This window comes from Onychostruthus taczanowskii, unplaced genomic scaffold, assembly GCF_017590055.1.
Source record: "Onychostruthus taczanowskii isolate IOZ18803 unplaced genomic scaffold, ASM1759005v1 scaffold1, whole genome shotgun sequence".
Classification (NCBI taxonomy): Eukaryota; Metazoa; Chordata; class Aves; order Passeriformes; family Passeridae; genus Onychostruthus; species Onychostruthus taczanowskii.
In genome coordinates this window covers 23,300,032-23,312,300 of record NW_024496525.1, presented here as the reverse complement: position 1 = coordinate 23,312,300, position 12,269 = coordinate 23,300,032, and the positions used below count along the sequence as shown (strand labels likewise).

The 12,269-nt window shown below is 35.5% G+C and overlaps 1 protein-coding gene across 1 annotated transcript in view; it reads left to right on the top strand.

Moving 5' to 3' along the window:
• Positions 1-12,269, top strand: part of GALC (galactosylceramidase) — a 31,575-nt gene that overhangs the window by 12,664 nt on the left and 6,642 nt on the right. The window contains 8 exon segments of the mRNA XM_041401122.1: positions 1,548-1,678; positions 3,874-4,029; positions 6,049-6,173; positions 7,362-7,489; positions 7,944-8,033; positions 9,246-9,335; positions 9,697-9,841; positions 10,230-10,410. Of these exon segments, the coding sequence (XP_041257056.1) occupies positions 1,548-1,678; positions 3,874-4,029; positions 6,049-6,173; positions 7,362-7,489; positions 7,944-8,033; positions 9,246-9,335; positions 9,697-9,841; positions 10,230-10,410 (1,046 nt within the window).

Sequence of the window (12,269 nt, the reverse complement as noted above, 5' to 3'; positions counted from 1 at the left end):
GATTCTTGGTCTGCAACTGGTTTTCATTTTGGGTGAACTTGAGCTTTCAGAGTGGGACTTATCACCCTGGGACTTTCTGTGGCTGCAGCTGAGATTTTTCTGGTCATGTACTAGAGCTAGAAGTTTCTGTTTCTTGGTTAATTTCTGATAACAGATAAAATTAGAAATGCATGCACTGACAGTAACATAGAAGTAAAAACAAGCACCCAAAGTTTGTAAACTAATACAGCCTATCTCAGTTTTTTCTGTTGGTGTTTCAGCAAATGTCAACTCAACTGTTTGCCTTCTCTCTTTTTCCATAATACACTTTTTTACTTGCTTCTGGCAATTTACGCTGCTGCACTTGCTCTTTTTGTAAACTCTGGTTTCTCAAAATTATTAATCATTTTTAGAAAATTACATTTTCCCAGTGGAAATTACCTATGCAGATACAAATTGCTCACTTGTGCTACATTTGTTAACTTGTTTATCTCTGTTGTTAACTTTGCTGTGATAAGAGCGTTCTTGTGGTCACTCATGTACCATTTTATCCTCTGTATGTAAGGAAATACGATATGCTCATCATGGTTTAAGTGAACACATGGTTGAAGGGTTATAGTAAGTCAGTTAAGCTGGGATTTTATAAAGAAACTGCTTTTGTATGTGTTGAGTTTGTAAACATCAATCATAATGGTCTAAAATAAACTTAAAAAAACTTTCTTAGGTTAGGCAAGACTTGCAGCTCAGCAGGTGCATTAGGAAATGTTTTAGTTATGATCTCTATGACAATACAGCTTGAAGAATGAATGCACTGACTGTGTAAGGTTCTTTTTTCTTTAAGGGCTTGACAGAATCAAGGACAGGAGTACTTGTTTTTGTTTGTGCCCTTAGAAACACAGACATGTTTTAGTTGTTCTTTAAAATGGAAGTTCTTTTTGTCAGAGGTTGTTCTTGAATGTCATACAGATTTTTTCCCCACGTCCCCCACCACCACTGATCACAAAAAATGAAGTGTCAGGTTTGCCTGTGCAGTGATTTTGTTATCTATCGAGAAATTAAGGTTAGTACAAAACAAGAATACCATGTTTCTCAACCAATGCTGACTTTAAGGTACTATCATAGAGAGTTCTTGCTGAACTAGTGAAAAATAATATTTGTGTCTGTCCTTCAAATGCTCAGGTTCAGAAAGTTCATACACAGTCGTGTAGTTTACCCATCAGCACTGTAACATCTGATCTGCAAATAGAGTATCTTGCATGAAATGCTTTATCTGTACTTTTGTGTCTGTAAGAAGAACAAAACATTTTTAATTTTTCCTTTTGTCATGTAGTTTGGAATTCAGTATGCTGGAAGAAGAAGGTGTCCTTTTAAGTCACTTTGTGCTTGACAATCTTGTACCTTTTGTTTGGTGTAACAGTTGCAAAAACATGAATTGAAGCATAGTACTTTTTTCCAGCTAGTGCTGAAGAGGATGCTGCCTTTCCCAATATAAAGTTTTGACAATTTGAAAACCATTTTTTTTATTTTTCCCTTCTGTCTGTTCTTTACTCTCCTTTTTTTTTTCCAAGCTGTTGAGGTACACATTGGATAAGCATGGTCTGGAGCAGGTGAGGATCATAGCCAGCGATAGACTGTGGGAGCCCATTTCCTTTGTCATGATGATTGACTCTGAGCTCCACGGAGTGGTCGATGTGATTGGGTAGGGGGTTCTCTCTGTTCTTCTTTCTCGGTGGTTTGTTTATAGTTTGTCTTCATCTTATTTATAACTAACACAGACAAGGCTTTAGCTCTCTGTACTCTTACCTGCAAGGAAAGGATTGATACAATAAAACTTTCTTACTAACCCAATCAAATCATGCAGCTCTTGTCCCAGTAACAGCCTCAACCTTTAATTAATCAGGAGTCTTCTATCATGCTGAAGACTCCTGTTGGGCATGGTTGGACTTTTGATGGATTGAAAGTCTTTTTGGACAACAGTGTTTATCCTGAGGATTTTGTTTACTCTTAATTGATATGCAAAAAGTGCTTTAGCTTTACAGCTTAGTACATGGCCTTGTAATTTCCACTGGCTTGTTACTGAAATTTTGTGATCCAGAAATGAATTTGGGTTGTGATTCTTTGAGTTACAATGGCTTGATTCTTAGTTCCCATTTTGTTTTAATGACAAATTTGTTTGGAAAACATGGAACCAGCTGACTTGTTATCCTAGTTCTGGGTTTTGTCACAATATTTTACTAGTAGAATAAGTTTGAGATTGATTACTGACTTGATGGCTGAATGGAAATGTGTGTACGAAATGTTCATTAACTTTTCTTTTTACTGTAGCTCTAAAATTTACTTACTAGGTCCCATAAACTTGCCTGACCCAATCACGTTTCAAATTTGTCAGTTCCTTCCTTCAATTTGACTTTTCCATTCATCTTGATATATGTGAACCACAGGAGGTGTAGAAATGAAGGCTTTTTCTGCAAATACATATAGGAAGGCAGAGTCATCTACCCTTGCTATTAACCTCCTCCCCACATTCTGAACATGAAGAGTATCCTGGCAGTTTTTCATAGGTGGAGTCTTGGATCATGTCTGGATGAAGCTCAACAGTTTTTACACTGTCTAAGTAAGGTGTATTTGCTTAACTCTGTAAGTGTAAGTTTTACATCCCTACTCTGATTCAGTCTTAACAGGGAAATTTAATATCACTTGTATATTTCAGGTTTTATTGGGCAGGGGTATTGACACTTAAGATGCACCTTTTCAGTAGTGTAGAGAGACAAATTATTCCTTCTCTGCTTTGTTTTTGCAAGCTATGCACTTTATGCCATTACAAAAACATTTTGCTTGGTACTAAGGCAATACTTAGGTTTCCAAGCCAAAGGGGAAATGCGCAGTAATCTCTACAACAGAGCAGAATGTAGCTGAAATCCCTACTATCTGTTAGATTACTGTTAGTGCAGCTACATGAAGGACTACAACACTGGGAAGTAGGTCATTGTCCACTAGAGGGAAAATAATGAAAGAATCGTGAACAGTCAGCCTAGAAAAACTGGTGGTTTTTTGTAGTCCTGCTACAAATGTATCAGTTTGTCAAGTTGCAGGCTAATAGTTAAGGAAATAGTTTCATTTTAGTGTATATATTAAGTGTGTTCAATGAATGTGCTAAGCGAGGAAAATCACAACCCTATTTTTTGCAAGTGGTTTGAAAGGTTTTATTTCAGTCAGCAAACCTTGCATGGTGGGTCAGTGCTGCGACTGAGTATAATCAAAGACTCCATTGGGAGAAAGAATGTCTCCTCATACTAAGGAAGATCTTGAAAAGAAAATTAGCTGTCTTTATATGGTTCAAGTATTATCAGTTTATACTTTGTAACTTCTCGAGTCCAACTAGCATGTTTTTTTGAAACCTGAGTTTATTAAAAAAGATTTACAAAATCAGTCAAGTTCATATTTAGTTTTAAGTCATTCATGCAGCTAAATTCTTAACATAATGCCTAGTGCTGTATCTTGCTGTTGGTTTTACATTATTTGTACTTTTGTTTAAGATAGTATGAGTTAGCATGTATTTTCTCTATTAGGCACATTATGGTAATGACCATCTTCAAGCTCAATTTCAGGACAGAATTTGCTTTAGCAAACTGTGAAAATTGCATGGCATCTGTAAATCTAAGTTTATCTAAATGCTATAATGTAGTAGAAGAGATAATCTGCTGATGTAAATACAATAAGCTCTGGAATGTTACAGCTCCCCCTTATTCAATTTTCTTGTATTCCACTTGTATTCCAAAGAAACTTTATCTTTCATTTTCAGTTTGAAGGAAGTGAATCATAGCTGCTGTATGTACTTCCAAACTTTATTTTCTCGTTGTACTAAGTGCTCTTTCTTTTCAAAATATTGTGTAGGGCTCATTATCCTGGGACAAAAACAGTGAAAAATGCCATATTAACTGGGAAGAAACTGTGGTCATCAGAAGATTACAGTACTTTCAATAATGATGTTGGTGCAGGCTGCTGGGCTCGGATCCTGAACCAAAACTACGTGAATGGAAACATGACCTCGTAAGTGCTGGGCACTGTTGCTTACTTCACAACTTGGGATGTAAGAATAATTTAAAGTGCTGTATAGCACATCCATCTGCTTTGGTGAGAAAACAGGTAAACTGAAAGTTACCCCAATGTGGTCTGAATTCAAATATTGTAAGATAGGACAATATTGCTGTTCTGACCTCTTTCTGGAGTAGAGGTCCCACAAGTTGCAATGTAATCTTATTCCCCAGCACTTGATGGGGTTATGCAGTTTATGCAGTGGCTTTATGCAGTTCATTTCAGATGCTTTTGAGAATGATGATAATTATTCAAAGGAGAATGTTCTTAAGAAGAGCTAACATTGGAGGAAAATAACATTAAAACTAATTTATCATATTTCTCTTTAGGTCTTTATCAGACTGTTTTTAGCTAAACAGATAATTACAAATGTAATTATCTAGTATTTCCATACTTCTTTCTCAGAATCCATTCTTAAACATGCATGATAAATTTGCTGTTTTCTGCATATTTTCTTTCCAAACTGAAAACTGTAAGAAAAATATTCTTTTTAGTGGGAAATTACATAACTCAGGTTTAGAAAATAATAAAAAATAAAGTTTGATGTTTCTGGTGCAACAACTGGTAATCTGAAAGAAAAAGTTTGATTAAAGAAAATGTAGGCGTCAAGATGTAAGCAAAGTTGTTCAAAGCTTTTAGATGCTTTGTAACTTCATTTTTGAAAAATAAAGAGAAATATTCTTGTCTCTTGCTTCAAGTGGACTGCAGAAAAAATTACTGATATTGTAAAAGGGAATTTCTTTAGTCACCTTATTTCTAAAAATCTTCTGTCTTTTCTGCAAGCTGAAATTTTCAAACAGATGAATATTTCCTGCATGAATTCCTGAACATTCTGCTTGCTTCTTAATCCTCATATACTTTAATGTCTTAATTTGGGGTCTTTTCCCATTGTTTTCCAAGCTCTTTCAAATTATATTTGCCCCATTTCTTTTGCAGCCTAACAGCAAGGCATATGTGTTGTATTTTGTAGAATAGTTCCAAGTCCAGATGTCCAACAGTGAAGTTATCTTAGCTTCAATACTGAAAACAAAATCTTTCTGACGAAAGGCAGCTTATCTTTCGGCTAAGTTTGTTTCCTTTGAAGCTGTTTCCTACTTTTCTTTCCAAGTTTGAAATCAACAGAACAGATCTGATGTGAGCAAGTTGAATTTACAATTCAACAGTTGTTTATTTTATGGTCACGTTTTTGTAGGATTCCAGGATCTCTTTTTTATGTATGTTTAGAGTGATAAGTCTGTGGCACTGACTTTAGAATGAGGCCTTTGTGTGCACCTGTATGCAAAAGCAAAACAGATTGACAGCTTTTGCCTTTTGCTTAACTGCTCTGTTAAGCTGTATTTCCATACTTAAGGCCCAGAGGTCTGTAAGTTTAAAGTCCTTGCAAAGCGTTTTCAGTGAAGCCCAAATCAAAGCGCGTGAAGTGATTATCCTTGTCAGGACAGAGCAAACAACTCCTTGAGGCTGGCTGGTTAAAGTTGTTTTCTATTTGTTACTTATATGGATAAAGATCTTTACTTTTTTTTGTGGTACTTAACTGCTACCCTAAAAAACTCCACCCAAAACAACTACCACCATGCACAGAAATAACCAAGCAATCACAAAAACCTCAATGAAACAACATTCAGCAAAAAGCTGCAGACTTTGCTAACAAATTTTTTTCCCTTCAGAACAGGAAAAAACCTCAAACAAATGGAGTCTTTACCCTCAATACATATTTCTTTTAATGTAAAACTTTTTGTGGTGCTCTAGCCAGAGAATTTACCACCAGTTTTGGAAGAATTTCTCAACACTGATTTGCTGATTTGCTTTATTTTCCTCTCCTGCTGGTTTTCTTTTTCCTTTTAGCTAGAAAGATATTCCCTCCACCTCCTAAATTATTTTCATTGTATGCTGGAGAAAAAGGAGGAATGGATTCTTGTACTAAGTTAATCTAATACTACCCATATGAATAGAGAAAACCTGTTTTTCTTCCAGAACAATTGCATGGAACCTGGTGGCTAGTTATTATGAGGAGCTGCCTTTTGGTAGATGTGGATTAATGACAGCACAGGAGCCGTGGAGTGGCCACTATAAAGTTGAATCTCCTATCTGGATTACAGGTAAAAATCTTGCAGTTATAAGTTGGTGATCTGACACCAAACATCACTGTATTTTCTGAGGCCTTTATTTATTTAGTGTTTTTATGTGGATTATTTTTTGTACCAAATTGAGGTTGATTCATTGACAGTTTTGTGAATACATTAAGAAAGAAGAAAATAATCTCATTTCAATAGAAAGCAAAAAGATATAATAGTAAGGGAAATATTTATACTTGACCTTTAACTGTATCAGAAAGTAATAAGCTACTGCCTTTGTAGCTGTTACTATTGAAATATTTTGATCTGAAGTGCCCGTAGAGGTTAATGTGCTTTCCTGTTTCCTTTCCCTTTTTTATTTTTAATCTTTGAGTATCAATCAATTCTATTTGGTACTTCTCAGTTTGCAAAAGTGGAACAAAGAACCTCTGTATTTTTTCCTGCTTGACACTCTTGTCTTGTGTAAATCAGCATTTCCTTGAGCTTGGGAAAGGGAAGCATGTTCATGTAGTGTCTATGGACACATGGATTCACTGGCTACTCTGTAGTCCTGTAATATTTTAATGTCTTTGCTGCAGTTCTGTAGAGCAACTATGCAGTGCCATGAAGGAGGAACAAGACAAATGCTTTAATTTTTGTTCTTCTGCTAGTTATCTATATTGTAAAAGCATTAAAGCAAAACTGGTCACAGTTTCCCATGAATAGAACAGCTGAGCAGTTCTTACTGTGTCCATGTTGCTCAGGATTTTCATGATCTGGGTCATATTCTTCTTTGATAGTTTCACTTACTTTCTGAAAATCCTACTTATTTAGTTATTCATCATAAAGTTGCCCATCTGTGCTTTCTCTGCCATTTATTTGTTAAAAAGAAATGTTTATTTATTTAAAGAAAAAAAAGAAAACTTGGAAAAATCTGAACTGTGATGAATATTCAAATACATGGTTACCATATATCGTTTGTGCTTAATGTCTAAATAATTACTATAATTTTAACTGTTTTGTCTGCCAGTGTTGATATTTTTAATTTTCCCTTAGTGTAATTCTTTAATCTTTCCTCTTACATAGGTAAATTTTGTTTTGGAAGTTCTATTACTTTCTTCCCCAAATAAGGTTTCAGTTTTGTCAGCATGTATAAAAAAGAAATTTAATTAAGCCTACAAATGTTACCATTTCTATTAAGTCTTAATTATTGTATTCTAATTTTTGTCTCAGCACACACCACACAGTTTACTCAGCCAGGCTGGTCATACTTGCAAGTGGATGGACACTTAGAAGGAGGTGGCAGTTTTGTAGCTCTGACAGATGGCCTAGGGAACCTTACCATCATCATTGAAACTATGGTATGTGCATCAGCAATTCCAGTGGACTAGAAAAGTTACAGCAAATGTTTTGTTATGAAGAACCTGTCTTGATTTGTGTAGTTTGGTATCTGTGAATGTTCTTTGATACTTGTAGCTTTATTAGTGAGTTCACTAGAGGCTGTTTGGTCTATCTGAACTTCAAATACCTTGTTGAGACTTCCTGGAGGCCAATACATATGCCATCTTTGTCCTTTTATTACACATTAGCTTTAATTGGATGACATACTATGAGGAAGTTATATCATGTGCTTTCTTAAAATTTGTATTCAGAATAAAATGATTAAACACTGCAATTGCAGCTATTAAGATAACAGTGAAATAAATTATTGCTCTTTTAATTTCAGTTCTATGCTGTAGGTTTTTAATGAATGTTGCCGTGTGTTACATTCCAGTAATGTGTGTCTCTTCTGTTACATTTATTTTTTTTCTTCAGAGTCATAATCATTCTAAATGTATCAGGCCTCCATTGCCAAATTTCAATGTCATACCTCAGAGAGCAACTTTCTACCTCAGAGGGTCATTTGTAAGTAGATCTTGAATACATGTGATCAACCTTGTAAGACGAATTGCCATTCATAATCAAATACATGCAAGTCAGTATTACAGGTTGCAGTGTCATAACTGAAATTGTAGAATTGCTGCCTCTCAGTCTAATCATCTGTATATTGAAGAAGAAATTTCATAGGACAGAAATGCAACTAAATTTTCTTTAGAATATATTCCAAGGCTGGATGCTCTGACATGCTGACATAGTTTGTCGGGCTGGCACAGCCATGGCCTTTCTAGTTATTAGTTAATTTTCAGGGGAATAGCTGTAGTTGATTTTATACTGTAGGTTTTGTTGTTGCATCCTGTGAAGAGGTATTCTGGGAATCTCCCAGCTGTTGATTTGTTTGTTCTATTTTTTAATCTCGCTAAAGTACATTTCCCTCTGAAATGTGAACAATACTTTCACGGTGTAAACTGGAGTTTATTGTGAGTTGATTTGGATGATTCCTTCTCAGAATTTGACAGTTACTTATTTGGAATTTGATTTTGATTTTTTGGCAGCAATAATTTCCTTTAGAAGGAGATAATTTGGATGATACCTTTGACAATAAAATGGTTCACTTAGGAAAAGTAGTTTAGTGTCAATTTGGATACACGGCTCCCTTTTAGGGAAGTATCAGATGGCTTATCCAAATCAAGCTCTAGGTCTCTTACTTTGTTGTTGATGTTGGTAACTGAAAAGAAATCATAGGGGTTATGTGTGATTAAAATCTGATAACTAATGTGGTTGGTATGCTGTAGTGTTGCAGAAGGCTGGGGACATGTAAGCAAAATACTTTGATTAAAAATTAAAACCAAAGAGCTAGCAACTAGATAGAAGGCCTCATAAAAGTGAAACTAGTGGGATATTATTTCAGTCTGGTTACTTCTTGGAAGAGAGCTTGTATCCAAGGTGTATTGTTGATGACAGAGAAGCTAAAGATTGTGTCTGTGTTTGCAGTGCTTTCTGTCTTTATAAGAAACATTAGGGCCTGTTAGGGCATTGCCTTACTGATGTATAATCTATAAAAATGTAAGGCATGTGTAATGATTAGATGAATAAAGTTGTGGCCTCTAATGTGATCAACAGCTTTAAAGTAACAAAAATTAGACACCCTTAGAGGACTGGTATTTCTTGAATTGAGTATTCAAGGTTGCTTATTTTGCTGTTGTTGTGTTTTAAATTGTATGGTGTGTTCCATTGTAGTATATGGTAGAAACCCTTCAAGTGTGGCATTCTAGACTTGATTTTGAATTTGGAAACTCCAGTCTTTTCCAGCAACTCAATCCTTTGCAGGTAAGTTGATCAGTTTTAATTATCAGTCTCTCTGCAGTTTCAGGTGTGTCTTCCCTCTTTGGTGAAACTTCTCAACTTTCATGCTTAAGCTGCATATTTAGGGTGTGCTTTAAGGTTGTTTGACTACACTACACTGTTGTTTGACTGTTGTACCCTGGCTGTGTACAAACGTACTTGGAGGTAAAAACGAGTTTGGGGAAAAGGAGTTTTAAAAATAGCCCAGAGATATTTAAATGCTGAGGCAAGAAGATGGGATTTTTGCCTGAAATCAGGACTTCAGAGGATCTTCTTTACTTCAGGAGCTTGGGTGTTTTGTCATTTAGTTGTTAAATTTTGCAGCTTGAGCATTCTTCAATTTCAGGTATGGAAGGGAAGATTTTCTTTAGACCTAAATGTGGATGAAGTCTACACTTTAACCACACTCAAGACAGGATGGAAATGTGGTTACCCAGAGCCGCCTCCTCCTCAGCCCTTTCCTTCCATTTACAGTGATGATTTCAACATACGTAAGCCAGAATTCTCTTATCCCAAAACTTCATTCACACAGATATATTTGTAATGTAGGAGGGCAGTAAGTTATCTTATTTGAGTCATCTACATGACGTAGCCTGAAGATCTATTTTGCTTTTGTTTATTTATACCTGTTTTTCCAACAAATTACACCTGTATGAGTGCACACCTTATGCTTTCAATGACATTTATTTAATTTCATGTCTTACCTGGTGTTCATGTGTTTGCAAAACTGGTGTCCGCTTAAAAAACTTCCATTTTGGGGACTGCTTTGATATAGCAAGTCAAAAATCTGGAGAAAATTTTCAGGGGAAATTTCTGAAAAGAAGTACACCGAAGAAAAATAATGTTTTAGAGTTGATGTGTATTTTATTTTCTGAACAGGTAATCCACCTTTCAGTGAAGCCCCAAATTTTGCAGATCAGACAGGTGTATTTGAATACTTTGTAAATGCTTCTGACCCAGGAGATCATGTGTTCACACTCCGCCAGGTGGTGGTTCAGCGGCCCATCACTTGGGTTTCTGATGCAGACCAGACCATCAGTGTCATAGGAAATTTTAAGTGGTATGTAAATACTCTTTTGTAGTGACATTTGGGGAAATGTCCTCCTCACTAGTGTGAGTAATGATCAGTTAATTTGTCTCAAGCCTCATTTCTCTTGGACAGAGGGCTTTTGCTTTTGCCTTCAGATTCTCTGTAGACCTGTAGGAATGATGATTCAGGCACTTCTAAAAGTCATTGAGCCCTTCTCAGGGCCAAAGGTCAACTGTGTCTGTCTAAATGACTCTTAAAGAATGGGGAGTCCACCACATTTCATGATTGTTTAGCCTAATGCTACACTGTCTTAGAATGGCTTTTTTTTTGCTTATGTCCTTCTAGGCATATTTGTTCAAGCTAATTTTTTACACTAATGGATCTGAGTTGGCATACTAGAAACACCAATGTGTGCCCTGAGTTTCTTTTACCCTAAGTTGGACCAAGAAAATGATTAATTTTGAATTACAGTATTTTGAGTTATTTGTTAGGAGTTTGATCAGTCTCATAACTCTCAGACTATTTCATTTATACTTCAATTGTATTTGTTGGAGACTGCCATCTTCTGAGCAGTTCCTAGAACTGTGTGGATTTGATGCCAATCCTACTTCAACCACTTTTATTTCTGGGTGAAAGTAACTGCAGTTTACTGCTTAATTAATGTGTGGTTACAATTGTAATTCTTTCTAGGAGCTAAAAAATTGCTAGGAGTTACAATGATGGCAATTCAGAATCAAGAAGCATATTTTAGAATAATGTTAATTTAAAATTAATAAGCATTTGGGAAAGAGCCTGTTAACTAATTATAATTTTAATAGTAATAATAAACTTAATGCTAAAAACTTTCTTTTCTGCTTAGAGGCCTAATCTAAATTCTTTTGATACATTCTTTAAAATAGCTATTTTGTCAGGGTTTTTTTCACTTTAATTGGATCATTGATCTGGCAAATGCTTTTTCAGAACTTGCCTCACACTTCTAATTTCAGGTCTGGATATGTGATTGGACCACTTTAATCCAAAGCCTGGAAGAATACCACCCTCTTGTACTTGGAAGCTGTTCTTCAGTTATCTGATGTTTTCTTTTGCAGCCCTCTGTTAAGAAAAGTTTTATATTCTCCCTATAACTCCCTATATATGTCTCCCTATCAGCTTTCCCTCATTGAGTAAATTATACTCAGGGATTCCTAGAACAGTTACATAGGACATACTTTTAAATTACTGTACTGAGATTCCTAAAAACTTCTATTATTTTGTTTTCATTCAGTTTCTTTCTGTGCCTTCATCTTGCTTTCAAAACCAAGCTTGCTTCCTGAATATTCAGTTGACTATTCAGGTTTTACTGGTCTCTAACTTTTTATAATGCTAGTCCTCAATTTCAGGCCCTCAAGTTTGTTTGCTTCATCCTCAGTTTAAGAGAGTCAGCTTGTCCCTGGCAGATATTTTCAACAATGGACACCTTCTATTGAAATTCAGAGCCAATCTTGCATTAAATTTCTCTGTAAGATGATACTTTACTTCAGTTGTCAATGGATATTTATCATGATTCAATTTCAGGATTTTTTAGTTGGTTTTAGTTTGGATTTTAAACTTGTGCATGTGAAAGCTTTTTGCTCGCTTATCCTGAGTTTGTTAGTGTTTTTCTCTGATGGTTTTATTGAATCTGGATATATTCTGAAAGTATTACTGTGTAATTATTGCTGTATTGCTTTGAGTCTCTTTATAATGGCGTAAGGGAAATGTGGGGGTCTCTTTTTTGATAAATGGGGAGGCAAGAAAGTAATCTTTTTTGTGTAATGACTATATATTCAAGATTCTCGAGCATTACATTAGAATGAAAACCCAGGTTGTTCTTGCTACTATGTTAGAGGTGAGAAGACAAGTTGCTAGAA